General features: G+C 39.6%; 2 protein-coding genes across 3 annotated transcripts in view; one reads left to right on the top strand and one right to left on the bottom strand.

Moving 5' to 3' along the window:
• Positions 1-15,619, top strand: part of LOC143720550 (nectin-2) — a 68,354-nt gene that overhangs the window by 19,346 nt on the left and 33,389 nt on the right. For both annotated transcript variants that reach the window (XM_077210096.1, XM_077210086.1), the window contains exons 2-6: positions 7,360-7,469; positions 7,633-7,885; positions 8,821-9,120; positions 9,487-9,604; positions 10,497-10,645. In XM_077210096.1, coding sequence (XP_077066211.1) covers positions 7,360-7,469; positions 7,633-7,885; positions 8,821-9,120; positions 9,487-9,604; positions 10,497-10,645 — 930 coding nt within the window. The remainder of the gene's footprint in view (positions 1-7,359; positions 7,470-7,632; positions 7,886-8,820; positions 9,121-9,486; positions 9,605-10,496; positions 10,646-15,619) is intronic.
• Positions 1-15,619, bottom strand: part of g6fl (g6f-like) — a 56,596-nt gene that overhangs the window by 37,865 nt on the left and 3,112 nt on the right. The window lies entirely within an intron of this gene.

Raw genomic sequence — 15,619 nt, 5'->3', positions numbered from 1 at the left:
ATATTTCATTCGAACCTTGAAACTTGTTTGGTGCGCACAAGGGTTCAGATGGCAGCGTTCACACTTATTCAAATGAACCGTTCTAACAGAGCAATCGCACCAAAGTTAGTTTTAATCAAACCAAACATGCCAAGTGTGAACCTCATCATGTGTTGATTTTTAAAAAAATTTTTTTTTTTTTTTTTTACTTATTACATTCACAAAACCGAACACAAAAAAAGTAAGTACAAGAGAGTAAGAGTAAACAAAAGTCATTCTGCCTCCTAGATCAGCTCTTCTGAGGATTGTTTAGGTAAATGCGAGCCTGCTGTGAGCTTGTATTGTACACGATTGAAGCCTAGTATAATGTGATTGGCTGCGGTCTCTTAGTTATGGCTGGAGATTGTGCTATCTCTTTACTTTACCCAGAAGCGACTTACCGAACGGGTTCCCTCCTGGAAAATGCAGGAATCCTATTACACACCACACACAGATGGAGACAAGTGTGTTTGTGTGTGTCCAAGGCAGCAGAAGTAAAGAGAAACCAGAAGTTTAATTATTGGATTCAATCTGTATTATGTTCAAAGGCTAGTCATGCAATCTTCTACATATCACTTCTGTTTGCAATATGACCTCTGAAAAAAGGAAGTTCTTTGCGTTGAAGTTATGACTTCTAGATGCAAAATAGCTACTTTGAATGTGATTTGAACTCAGAACAAATGTGTTTTGTGAGCTCACTTCTTGATATAGTTCATTTTGTTAAATTATTTTAAACGTCAATAATAATTAAATGAAATAGAAGTATTACACATGAAATTGAAAAGCTTTTCTGGGGATATTTTCTGACATTTTGTCCCCACAAGGACAGCAAAGTGCTTCCAGATTAGTCTTCAGCTTACCTCTGAGCTCTGTGTGTATATGTGTGTGTTTGTTGAAGCATTCAGTGTGGTCTGTCAAGTGTGGATGGTTTTTGTTGTCTCTAATCTTAAGGATTTCTGAACACAAACAAACAGCAATCTTTCGTCTCCTTATCTCGTCTCATCTGATTGGTCACCCCTGGCCAGTGACATTTTAAGTGACATGAGTTGATGATCGACAGCTGCTTCAAGCCCAGAATACATGCAGGCGAAGACTCGACATGTCCAGCAAAACGAGGAATAACTGTAGTGATGCACAAACTGTGTCACTCCTAATCGAAAAATGAGAAGCCTATGATTTATTTGGGTGAAACGCTTCTCTTTTAGTCCTTGCAAAAAGCATATTGTTGTTGTTTCTTGTCTCTCTCTCTCTCTCTCTCTCTCTCTCTCTCTCTCTCTCTCTCTCTCTCTCTCTCTCTCTCTCTCTTCTCTTTCTCTTTTTCTCTTTCTCTTTCTCTTTCTCTTTCTCTTTCTCTCTCTCTCTCTCTCTCTCTCTCTCTCTCTCTCTCTCTCTCTCTCTCTCTCTCTCTCTCTCTCTCTCTCTCTCTCTCTCTCTCTCTCTCTCTCTCTCTCTCTCTCTCTCTCTCTCTCTCAGTTGTAAGTAGCAGATGAATAATTTAGCCTGTAGGATGGAAGTCCCTTCGCTCTGGTCATGTGTCACTCTTCTCAATCTGTGTGTGTTGCACGTGTTTGTACAAAGAGGCAAATGGATGATGATTTGTGCCTCATTTCAAGCTGCACATGGCCCTCATTCTTTCTCTCAGGCCTCATTAGCTTATAATTGTGAGTGTGTGTGTGCTAAAAGGGAACAGAGTTTTGTGAAAACTGCTCTTTTTCCTGTGTGTGTGTGTGACGTTTATGGTATCATTTGAGCTCCTCTTAAGACCGCTGTTTTTTTGTTGCTTTGCCATTTTACTCAAATTGTTTTATTAAATTTATGCTTGAATAAATCTATAAAGAAAACACATTTACAGCTTATTGTCATTTATATTTCACAAAAAAAACTGTAGTAGAAACAATTCTGTTACTAAAACTGCCTTGTGTGCAATTTAAATATTTGTACTACTAACTTTTAGCTACTTGAGTGATGATTATAAAATAAGGTTGATTAATTAAATGATTATTCATTTGTTATTTACTTTTGGTTTCGCTTCATGGCCAAGTGCATCCTAAAGTTTCGGTTTCGGCCCAGAATTTCCATTTTGGTGCATCCCTAGTCGAAATGATCACACACTAGACACTATTGAAATGTTTGTCACAGATAGTGTATTCTGAAGGGCATGTGCTCCAGATACATCTTTGTACGTAATCACATATTTACATTATGTTAAAGGATGTGCCAAAGTATGTTTAAATATAAATACATCCACCATTGTCTTTGACATGAGAATAATTTACCTAGGTGTTAAACAAGTATAATATAACAAGTACAAATTTCTTTCATCATTTACTCACTATCATGTTGTTCCATGTTGTTGTTTTTTTTGTCTATACAATGACAGTTAAGGGTAACCTGTTTGGTCACCAACATTCTACAAAATATCTTCTTTTGTGTTCAAAAGAAAGAAATACAGAACTATCCTTTACACTTAAAACAAACAGCCCGAGTTCTCTACTATTTTTGTTATACTTTTTGAATCTGATGGTTTCTCATCTCCTGCGGCCTCATGGGATAGCAAAGTGTCCACTGGTAGCACACTTCAGAATCTCAGCAGATGCAATAAGTCATCTGGGGATTGTTCACCTACTGTTTCATGAATACTGAGCATTGGGAAATCTGACATCCAGTTTTTCGACATGCTGCACTTTGCATACTGTATTTTTATCTTGGATTTCAGTAAGAAACTTCCTTAAAATAAGAATAATTTACTTGGGAAGCAAAATTATTAATTGAGAAGCATAAGTTATTATGCAATACACACTGCTGTTAAAAAGTTTGGGTTTTTGAAAGAAACCTTTTATGCTCACTAAGGCTGCATGTATTTGATCAAATATACGGTAAAAAGAGATATATAGTGATATAGTGAAATATTACCATTTAAAATAACTGTTTTATATTTTAAATATAAATTTATTTGTGTGATGGAAAAGCTGAATTTTCAGCATCATTACTCCAGTCTTCAGGATCACATTTTCCTTCAGAAATCATTCTAATGTGCTGATTTGTTGCTCAAGAAACATTTCTTATCCTTGGTGCTCATATGGGGGGACACGGTTTGAATTTAGCCTGCGTCTTTGAGCCAAGGTCCCTTTTATTAACAGCTTTCCTGTCTCCGCTCTACTGTCTCTATCAATAAAAAGGGGAAAAAGTCCCCAAAAACAGAAGGTACAGTTTCACACCTCCAGACATCAGCGTATGCAAATAAACATGTTTACTGTACGCGCTAACACACGCACGGCCATGCTCCCCACAGACCCCCTCCAGCTGTTCGTCTCCATCTGTTCCCACCCCTCAATCTTTATTCCTCTCTGCACACATCAGCTGTGCCATGAATGATTCTCATTCACCCACTGGACATCTCCATTTTCCTGCAAACCACGCATTTACTCCGATTATGTGTGAGTGTGAGCGATAATAAGCTCTGCGGACAGAACCTGAATGCTCCGTCATCTGTCCTTGCGATATAAAATGAAGGTCTACACACACACACACACACACACACACACAGGCACGCAATTGGTAGTCACAGCGCGTTGTCTGCCATCTAAACTCTCATTCTGGGCACTCGTCTGTCACTGTCCGCACTGGACTGAATAGTTTTTCTCCCAGGTTGGAGGGATGAGAAGCAGGAGCTCACTAGATTTAAGACAGCGGTGTTCTCTCTCTGTGTGTGTGTGTGTGTGTGTGACATTATGATGGGTGACAGCCCTCCGAATGGTGGTGTTTGATTTACATAAACGCCCTCTGAGTGTGTGTGTGGCATGTCACCTGCAGGCGGCAAGCACAGAGAAAACACGGTTGACACACAGCCTCTGACTTTCATTGTGTTTAACATGCCGCTTTGGACCTTAATCCAGGCAGATGCTGTATTTAATTTTATACAAATGGTAACAGTTGATGGATAGACATACAGTGTTTGTAATGGGATGTAATGCTGTGTAACTGTGCCGATTGTTTAGTACAGGGGTTTCCAAAGGAGCCCCGAATATATATTGATCCTCTTATGATGGATACCCTCACTAAAATGTCCAGACAACATTCAATTTAGTAAGTGGAAATGTACAGTAGTTAAACGTTTGGGGTTTTTTTTGTTTACAATATTTTTTTTTGAAAACTCCTGGCTCAAATGATTGAAAGCATTGAAAATGGCTTTCCAAAACATTTTCACACAAAAAACTGTAGGATGTGAAAAACCAGATGTGGCATTGGATTTAAGACAACCAGTCCAGTATATAGTACCATACATGTATCCCTTACAACCTTTTTATTAGCGTGAAATTAAATACGCCATCTACACTAACTGAGGTTGTCTGCATCTCTCCTGTGCTTTCAGTTTATTATTGAATCTCTCTATCTTCGACCCCCTTACCTTCTTTCTATTTACACACCGTGCTGCTGTATGTTAAGGTGAGAAGTGTATGTGTTTAGCGTTCTGATGGACCGCTGACTACACACACATCAGTGTAATGACCTATCCACACTCTCCATCCAGAGAGAGGCGGCGAGAGGGAGATTTTCAATAACAGGGCTCAGCGGTGCTAAACGCAGGCTCAGAAGTAATCACTTCGGTGGGCACACACACACACACACATACACACACGTCTCAGTTTGAGCACCTGCGGAAGACAAAAAAGAGACACTGTGGGGTCCACAAGACCACCAGTGGGAAAAAAACATGCTTCAGTTTGTATAAATAAATTCTTCTTTTTTATACACATTTTTTATTTATACAAGTTATATTATTAGCATTACAGTTTAGGTGACCAGTTTGGGTCTTAGTATTTGTGTTTCCTCTTTTGCTTTAATGGCAACAGCACTCAAGTTGTATGAACTCCGCAAGTTTGAACTTCAATGGAAAAACATCTGATGGTCTGTACAGAGTCAAATGAGCAATGTCACAAATCACTTTGTGACCTCGAAATTTTGAATGCCATATTTGTGGACTTTTGAATCATATGTTCCTGATTAAAAACAAGGAAGCAATTGAGAGTTCTCTTAAAACAAGTTTACTTTTATAAGCTTCATCTTGATAACTTTTTCTTTCTTTCTTTTCTCACCTTCACTGTTTTGACGTAGCTGTGTTCTTTGTTTTTTAATTTGCGAGTTTCAGTCTTTTCAGCTGGTTAGCAGACAAACTGGTCTAACTAGTTTTATACCTACAATACTGTAGTTTTTTTTTTTTCATTCCGGTCTCACTCTTAAGCTCATTTACACTAGAGAAATTGCTCCATTTTCTATTGTCAGTAGTGTAGTGATGCATGAAGCACGGCTCACAAAGAAGTCACTTTCAAGCAAGCAGTTCTCTTGGTGCGAATGCTGCAAACTCATGTGACCAACTTAAACCTAATGTGAAAGCTGTGTGGGTAAATCTTGCGCAAATCCCTATTGAAATGACATTATTTCAAATTTGGTAATCATTAACAGTAAATGTTTTTCAGAGTTTTAAACCTTTATGCAATAGATTTGCCTTTGAACCATTAAAACCATTAAGAAAATCTGCCCTACAAAATAATTTCACTAAAAATAAAAGACAGAAAGATTTTTTTAAGATGAAAAATGCAATGAGAAACACCTGCAATAGTTTCTCTTCCTAATGTCTAATGTTTTTCTATTTCTAAAAATATAAAAGTATGAGAGAATAATAGATCAGAACATAACTTTTAATTTAAATAAAAAAAATACAAAAAAACATTTTCAGTATCCAAGTTTATTTTCGTAAATGAAAACTGAAACTAAGTCTCAAACTATTGGTCAAAAAACATTTTCGAAAACTGAAATAAAATAGAAATTTCAACATAAATGAAAAACTAAAACTAAATGAAACTAACAACAGTTAGTCGGCACACTCAAGTTAAAATAAATTAAACTTTTAAAAGACGCGTCTCAAGGCCTTGCGCTTTTTCCCAATTGCACTGCCCGCGTATTTTTTTCAGTTTTTCAAAGCAAAAACGCTTTCTGTGTGAACCAGAAGCAAAAAGGGCCAAATAAGTATTTCCATCATATCTAAATTTTATGCAAATACAGCCGTACCTTAATTCCAAATAAGATAACCATCTCATGTGAAACTAAACAAGATACCACACATATAGACAAGATACCACACTAAGCAGAAAACGGAAAAGACAAATAGCATGTCAATGTCATGAAACAGACGTACATTTGTCAGAGTAGAAGTATACTAAAGTAGAACATTTGAATACGAGTATGTGATTTTAAAAGATGCAATAGACAAAAAGCATAAATGGATCAATACAATAATAATGTTTGAAAGGATTAATCATAGAAAAATAACCTTTGAGAATAATCATACGCATATTTTTTTCTTTTTCTTATATACCATGTTTAACAAGATTTAATTTTTAATATGAATGAGTATGACTGAATAATTTTTACTTTTTAGTTGCATTTGTTCGGTTCTTTGTTCATCCTCCAAAAATTATTTTATTTTTATTATTAAGAGGTTTTCACAAGAGTTAACTTCAAACTGCAAACATTAAACTTTGCTGAAATGAAATGTCTTTACATGAAGTGTTCTGTTATCTCTGCTAAATTAAAACTAACAAAACCATTAATGAAACTAACTAAAACTAAACTGAAATTTATAGGAAATTAGAAAATGATATTAAAACAAAAACTAATTTAAAAATTCTAAACTATAATAACCTTGTCAGTATCACTATATTTCAGTGTCACCATTTGAGTGATGCTTTGGATGAACACTATAAAAGTGGCTGCTGTGAGCTCTCTTTACAGTCTTCTCGCCAGAAAATGGTTTTAACACTGTTGGCTGTTTAACAACGGCTGGCTTCCGTTTTTTCCTTTCTCTTTTTTTTTTCAGTACATAAACAGTACTCCCATGGTACTTTACTGTGTTTTGGGTGCAATTTTCACTTCTTTACCACATTACACCTCCACTGACGTGCACACACGAACACACTCGTGTGCTGCTGAATGTGCTCCGTCAGGGTTGTGTTGGATGATGAATGCTTCAGGCAGAGAGCAAGCTGAATGTTATTTTATCATAGATACTTTCACATATGCTTGCACACACACATTCACATTTAGATTCGCACCCTCTCGCACACCCTTGCTGAGATCGGAAGCATTGGCCTACTTGCTGTTTGGTTGTAACCTCATTTATCATTTCTCATTTTGTCATCCCTGAACTCCTAGACTACTCCAGTATGTGCTAAATTTCTCTCTGGCTGCGCTCGGCGAGGTGGTCGCGGGTCATCTGAATTTAGCTGGACAGAAGTGAAGGTCTTTTCCTGTTCTTATGGTCATTTCTCATTCTCTTTCCAGGGTCGTTGGCTCAGCGCGTGAGGGTGGATGCTGAAGTGGTGTCATATCCTGGTCAGGCTGTGACGCTGCGTTGCCAGTTTCCAAATCCAGGCGAAAACCAGCTCACGCAGGTCTGAAATCAACTTCGTTACCTGCCAATCTCAAGCAGAGCTGTGGAACCCAAACAAACAAGAGTTTGTAAAAAGAGCTTGTTTGTTGGGCTTGTAGTAAGAACTTTCTGAAAGTGTTTATGTGCTGTAATCATCTGTTGGATTTGTTTCCTCTGGCATGCAGGTGTCATGGATCTTTGAACAAACTGACGTAGAGAGAACCAACATCGCAGTCTTCCATCCAACATTTGGGGCAAATTACCCTACCAAATCCCCTCTATTTGGGCGTGTCCGTTTTGTAACAGACCCGCCCACTTTGGAAAACCCATCCATTCAGATTACAGATGTGAAGATGACAGACGAGGGACGATATATCTGTGAATATGCTACCTACCCTTCCGGCAACGAACAGGGAGTGTCTTCACTGGTCATGCTGGGTGAGTGTGTATGTGTGTTTGTTTGCACAGGAGAAAAGAACATTAAAACTTGGGGCTTTGCTTTAGAGCTGCAACAAATAAGCAGTTAAATAATGAAAGATTTATATATACATTTATGTGTATAGCATAAGCACTATACATAGTATGCATTCATATAATTATATATATTGTTATTTATAATTAATAATATATTCATAAAAAAGTGACCCCTCCCCCCTCAATAAAATACAGAGGGAAATTGCCTTTTTTATCTGATTAATCAAAAGATTAAAACAAAATAATTGATTTTTTTTTTAAATAAAACCAGAGGGTGTTTATAGACATTTTTATATAATAATTGACAGTATTAATAAAATACAACTTGGAATTTGGCTCTTTTTAAAATAAGATTAATTAAAAATTTTTAAATAATTGACAACTTTTTTCAGCAAAAAAGGGGGGTAACAAGTGACAGCATGGTAGCGTATAAAATATTTGTAAGTTGCAGCCTTATTCTGCTTTAAAGAGTATGTGTGTGTACGCATACTCAAGACTCACGTCTGTGTCCGTTTGTGGGCTTAAAGGGGATTTATAAATGGTATTGTCAGATCAATTGTGCTGCTGTTAATGTGTGTGAAATGTGGCAGTAACCTTGGCCGGGCTCTCGTTCGCTCGCCCCCTCCCTTCTCTCTCTCTCTCCGCTATTGATCTGCCTGCTTATCATGCTGAGAGGCCGTCGCTTCCCTGTCGTTCCCCGTCTCCCCTGCTTTTCTCCTTTCCCTCTCTTTGATGTCTTTCTCAGAGCGAAACGTGAGTACAATGTGAGCGCTGTGCTAACGTGTGGCAGGACAAGCCGATCTGTGATCTTCCCGTCTCCACTTCCTCCCCTCATCCTCCCTTACCCTCCTTCACATTATAGCATCAAATAAATGTTAAACTCTCTCTCTTTCTCACAGCTAAACCAAAGAACATGGCTACAACTGTCACAGTTACTGCCGGCACAACCCCGGTCATTGTGGCGCGGTGTGAATCATCCAATGGCCGTCCGGCAGCGACCATTTCTTGGTCCACGGCGCTTAACGGAAATGCGACGACGCCACCGATGAAGACGGACAATGCAGATAATACGGTCACCGTCCAGAGCACCTACATGCTGGCTCCGCAGCCAGCGGATAATGGCAAAGACATCAGCTGCATAGTGTCGCACCGTACCATGTCCAAGCCTGACACCTTCCCGATGAAACTTGTTGTTGAATGTAAGATATCAATCAAAGCATTACCTACACCAGCAACTACTGATCCAAATGCTGTTACGCTAAGCATTCCCTGTTGCTATAGCTAATAATTGCTGTAATGAGTCATGTCTCAATCGGTCCAGGCCAGTAATGTGTCTCAGAATATGCCAGACATTAGTAAAGGTCATCAAGCAGTTTACTCTGAGGCTTTACAGTGCTGCTTGGACCAGAAACATGAGCTACGGGTCAATGAGGTCATCATAGAGTCAGCTGACAGACCGTATCAGTGTTCGATTTACCCAAGACTTCAATGGTGCAAGGCTAAACTCATTCATGAAGGCTAGTTGTTCGATCCACCTATTCACTATGTCTTTCTTTCTTTATCAGATCCTCCCCAGGTGCAGATCGTTGGGTATGATAACAACTGGTACAGGGGCCGGACAAGTGCGTTTTTGACCTGTCAGTCTGATGGAAACCCCAACCCCACCACTGTCACTTGGAAAACGTGAGCATTTCTTTTCACTTTCAGTTCTGTTTAGTCTGAGCCTTAAGTCGGGTTTACACTGTAAAATTTTAGGCACCTTTTTGCTGTTTTTCTAGGATTGTAAAAGACTTAATAGAGGAAAATCTGCAGGCTTTGATCACTTTGTGCATGGTTGTCCTAACCTGCTCCTGAAGGGCCACTTACTTGCAAAGTTTAGCTCTAACACACCTGCCTGGAAGTCTCTAGTGATCTTGATTGGCAGGTTCAGGTGTGTTCAGGGATCTCCAGTCCTGCTCCTAGAAGGCCACCTTCCAGTCGGGTTTTGCTCCAATCAATGTCTTCAGGATTACTAAAAGCTTCCAGTCAAGTGTGTTGGGGCAGGTAGGAGCTAATCTCTGCAGAACATTGGCCCTTCAGGAGCAGGACACCCCCAGCCTATGCAAAGAATCTCAGTATCAGACAAAGTTCAGTCAGTGTCAGTTGCACAGTGCGGTAACTTCTGTGAGATGTCAGTTGGACGATTGGGACCAAAGTCTTGGCTATGATGTGCATCGTTGATGTTGCACAGTGTGGCATGGCTTTTACTCAAAACTGTCATTTACAAGCCCAAAAATGGAAAGCAATCTCAATATGGCACTCTCTATTCTGAATCAGCTGGCTTTAAAACAACTTCTGACACTTTTTTCAGTGCCAGTCTATTATTGTGGTATCAATAATTTCAAATAAACCCACCTAAACGGCATGACAAAACAAACTGTTGTCAGTCAGATGGGTTCTTCCTGTCTAAGTGTGTGGTTCTTGGCCAGAATTTGTTTCAAAGTGAACCGGACATAATGCTGATAGTCATGAGGTATTTTAAGCTTTAGTTCTATCTGAAAAGTTATGATAATATTGTCTGAATGTTGTCCCACAGTTTGTCCGGGCTGATGCCTGAAACGGTGCAGGTGCAGGAAAACCGTCTCGCTGTCCAGAAGGTGGATGACACAATAAATACCACCTTCATCTGTGAGGTCAGGAACAGCTTGGGATACGGCAGAGATCAAATCACCGTCTTCGTGAGGGGTGAGTCTGTCTTTAGTATGTCATAACAGGACCCCCTCACACATTTATACAGGGGTGAGTGTGAGGTAGTGACAGAGGTACTAGTTGGAAATTTAGACTAAATTTCAGACAAGCAAGGGGTTACAGTTCAGACATAAGGCAGTTTGTTGGCACTTTCATTGTCTGCATGTTTGTTTTATTCGTCACTCTATTTGTCCTCAAGATCACCTTGCATGCACTGTCATCCCTCAGCATTCAGCTGTTCCTAACTATGGTGGCGTTCTTACTTTAGTCTGAGACTTTTGTTTATCTGGAAAATGTGAGACAGGTTCCGTAGAATTCGAAAGAATGTTTTCCGTAGAGAGGAGTGTGTGATTGCAGATGTAACTGTGTTTAGGTGGGGTTGGGTTGAGTGCAGCTGTATTTGGGTGTTTTTGAACAGTGGTTTGAGAGTTTTCTGTTTAAATCATAGTTCTTGTGTATTCAGAAAGAAATCCTTTAAATAAAGTCAATATGTTGAAGATATTATATCACTTGCTGCTTGATTTTAAAGCAATTTCGAAATGCGTGAAATTGTGTCATGGTTATAGCTTACTCACACACTGGGTCGGTAAGAATTTTTTTCATGTTTTTGGAAGAAGTCTCTTATGCTCACCAAGGCTGCATTTATTTGATCAAAAATACAGTAAATCATTAATATTGTTAAGTAGTATTACAGTCTTTGATGAATAGAAAATGTAAAAGAATAGCATTTAGTTTTATAACAATGCAAAAGTCTTTGTAAGTTTTGATGAATTTAATGTGTCCTTGCTGAATAAAAATATTATTATTATTATTATTTTTTAAATTCTTACTGACCCCAGACCTTTGATGTTGTATATATAAAATGCGTTTGAGTGAGCGACTGGGCCCACTAGTAAACTGGTGTTTCAATTGGGCAATCATAACCCAACATAATATGATTGGAATATTTAAATCAATTATATTATTTTGTCTATTTAAAAAAAAAGTGCATTGTTACTTTTTTTTCTCTTCATATTTTCATGAATGTCATTTAATTGTAATCATGGGGCATTTGTTTCATCTGGTCATTATTGACTAAATCAAAGTTAAAGTATTCTTATTTGATTCCATTAGGATTCTTCCTTTATCTTATCTTTATTTTTTATTCAAATTTTATTTGAATATGGCAACTTTATTGACTTTATCACTGGTGTTCAGGTGGGGGTGGGTTCGATTTGTGACCTCTGGTAAACTACTCCTGTCCTTCCTTTTTTATGGCCATAGTGAGCGCTATGTTTGATCGCCATCATTGGGTGCAAAATTGTCCTCTCCTAGCTTTTTCTGGCCCGTTCTGATGTCCTGTGACAGGCTGATGGAATAAAATATCCACATGGTTGACTGCGGAGAGACTGAGCTGCTTTAGTGCTGAGCAAGACTAATAGCTCTTAGGTAATGTGGAGGAAAGGTGCTTTTCTCTCACAACTTGGGTTTTAAAAGCCTTCTACCTTCCTCCATTCCCCTTGCTATCCTCTCACTCTCTCTTACATATACGTGTCCTTGCAGATCTGTGCGGCTTTGAGGCAAATCTTTGCTCATTTAGAAATGTACATTCCCCTACCAAACACTAAACTGACAACATCTTGCCTTCCCTCTAATTTTGGTCCCTCCCATATTCTCATGGAGTGAAAACAAGAGAAAAGGGCAAGAAGGAAGAGACTGAACCAAACGAGGAGGGTGGAGCGGATGAACGCTGGTGGCATTTCATCCCCCCTGGGAACCTACGGCTCTCCCATCGCACGTGCATCCTCTCGCTCTCCTCCCCTCTTCCGCTCGCATCACTTTCATCCTCTTCACTTCAAACTCTCTCGTTTTGTTTGCCTGAGCCACTTCTGTGCCTTCCAAAACTGCTACCCACCCTCCTTCTCCGACCATCTCCCCCCCACAAGAGGCTCTCGGTGAGGATAAGTCAGTCACTGCTGTTTCAGCTCCCGGCCTCTTATCCTCCTCTGTCAAAGGAAGAGCGGAAGGGAAATGCTAATTAGCCCCGTAATGCAGAGCCAGGCTGTGTTGTGCATGTGCGGACAAAATTTGTTGTTCAGTTGGTGTTCGCGGCATGTAGTGGAGGAATCAGGTGCAAGAGGAGATATGTTTTGTGGGGCGCCGCGGGAAGTGTTGGTTAGCTGTGAAGTGGTTCTGCTTAAGTGCAGCCGTTTTGACAGCCATGAAATGGCCACTACCTTCTCGGTAGCGTGGCTGTTTTCGCCCCCCCGGCAACTATCTCCATGGTGACTAAGGTCGGCCCGCACAGATCTTGTCTCGTGTTCCTCCTGAAAGCACGAGAGCAGTACAGAGATACCTCGGAGCATGTTTTGTAGCTCCACCACTGGAGCCAGAGCAGGGATCCGACTTCGAATCCAAATCGTTTCTCAACACTGTGCCTCATGTTGCTCTCAGGCTAACCTAGATTCAACTCTCTCTCTCTCTCTCTCTCTCTCTCTCTCTCTCTCTCTCTCTCTCTCTCTCTCTCTCTCTCTCTCTCTCTCTCTCTCCATCATTCTCCATCATTCATTTTTAACTCTAGAGACTGTCATATTCTCCATCCAGCTGTCATGAAAAAAAATCTATTCATCTGCCTTGCCCTGCTCTCTCCCATCCAGTGTTGTGACGGAAAAAAGAAAAGAGAGGATGTGATTTTTTTTTTTTGGTCTCGTCTGTCTAGAAAAGCTCCATGAGCTTCATTCATCCACTCAGCCATTCACTTAGAGTCTTTCAGAGCGCTAAAATGTACATTTTATGAATATACTGCCAGTACTTAGAGAAAGATGAAGAGACTACATTAGTGCTAATACAATATAATTAGTGGTGTTCGCTAAGGCTTGGGTGAACTATCAACTTTTAAAGTCATGATGTAACAGAAGTAGCAGCAGATCTTTCTTCAAATAATGACGTATAACCGAGTGAATAGATTATCGAAAAGTCTCGTTTCACCGGAAGATCAAGTTATAACAATTTAATTAAAAATGATGGTCAAATAAAATAAAATAATGTATGCCTGGATAAATCATACAAAATAAGATTTAAAAAAAATGCTGCCAAAAATGGATCATGCCAACTTAAAGCTGCCTCCTTAATAACTTTCTATGGGGAATAAAACATGCATAAAAATGATGGTTTCGGTACTACTTTAAATTTTGGTGCTTCTTGGTCAGTGCTTTTGCTAGAAACCACTCAGAATGCCCTAGAAATCGCATAGCAACATGCTTAAAACCCCTCAGAACACCTTTTCGATTGTGTGCCAACACCCTGGGATTGTGACTTCGGCACGGGCAAGCACCCCTCCGTCGCTGTGTGTGAGTGTGAAATCATCCGATAATGAAGCCATGTAGATCCGTGGGTGGGTGGGTGTGTGTGTGTGTATGTGTGTGTGTGTGGCCGCTATATGATCAGACTGTCATGTATAATTCAGAGGACTCAGGCAGGCAGTGAGAGATTGACTCAAAGATCAGAACAACACGCTCACTCCTGCTGAACCAGTGGGAGGTGGAGGTGTGTGTGTGGGAGAGAGAAGTACGCCACAGTGGGTGGCTAACGGGAACATTGCGACTGAGGCAGTCAGACATGATTGTGTTCCAGTTGTCTCTCCCGTTAGCTGTGTAACATGCACAGGAAAAACGTAAGAGAGTGATGTTGTTTATTTTGGGTGTTAACACATGCACTGCTCTCTTTCAGCAGTGCTAGTCACGTCTTGGCACACTCATCTCATACACGCATTCGCTGGGCAGTGAGGAAGAAGCTGTGCGCTGTTGTGTGTTTGTGGCTTCAAGGCCGATGAGTCTGTCTGCTGTCTCCCCTGTCAATCCCAGCCTCCTCTTATCCGTCCGTCCATCCATCCGTCAACCAATCATCCGTCCCTTTGTCCATCATCCTTTCTTTTCTGTTTTATGTGAAACTGCATGCTTGTGCTGTTTTTCCTTCTTCATTGTGCAGTTGTAATTGTGAATTCTGCAAACTGGCCTTATGGAAGGCAGTTCCCCTTAAGGAATTGCACATAAATGTCACCCTTCCACATGCATTCACTTGATTCAACATAAGCCGGACTGGACTAGTTTTCTAAACGTTGTTTGACTTCAAATTCTTATCACCCGTCGTCTGTGATTTCTTGTACCGATTCGGACGGGACTAACACCCATGTTTACTAGACGTGATATATGTTTTTTTTAATGAATTACTTATTGATATTTATTATTAAACCCCTATTTAAACAAACTCCACATGGGTTTATAGAAGTGGCTGTTTATAATAAACCCACATAAGTGAACAGAGAAATCTAGACAAGTAGGCTATCTTACCTGACACTGATATTAAAATCAAATGGGCTTTGCAGTTTCCACGATTTGGCTCTTTTATTAATTACTGATTCCATCCGTATTGAAATGGAAATTAAAGCGTCCGAAAGTTTGGTGCACAAAAGGTTTTAAAATTTAAATCACAAAGTATGCCTATGAAACACAAATTTCTCCAACATAATAATCCATGAAAACTAGTCCCATCCGAATAGGGCTATACACAGACATTTCATTTTATAGATGGACTGTGTGTGTGAAACTGGAAATATTTTTTCCCTAGGCCTCATAAAGACCCCATGAAAACACCTACATTAGATGCTTGTGAATGATTCAGTGTTTTTGAATAAATCTTTTAAGTGAAAAAATTGTTCTTCCCTTCCATGCACTGACTCTGATATTTTTGTTGTTGTTGGATGCACTAAACATGCTCTTAACTGAACGAGTGTCTGTTTGGAGTCTTAACGACTCTAGGGAACACATTGAACGAGCCATCACATGAACAAAGTGAACGAACTAGGGCTTGAATGAACTAATGAATCTTGCTTGTGAACGAGAATTAACTGACCAACTGAAGAGTCAGCCATGTCATTTGTTCAGTTTGGCATGCGAGTCAGTCTCGTTCACAAAAAGTAGAGAAAAAGGGTTA

This window comes from Siphateles boraxobius, unplaced genomic scaffold (genome assembly GCF_051911475.1).
Source record: "Siphateles boraxobius isolate OS27281-9 unplaced genomic scaffold, OSU_SipBor_1 12, whole genome shotgun sequence".
NCBI classification, from domain to species: Eukaryota; Metazoa; Chordata; class Actinopteri; order Cypriniformes; family Leuciscidae; genus Siphateles; species Siphateles boraxobius.
This window is presented reverse-complemented; position numbering and strand designations above follow the sequence as displayed.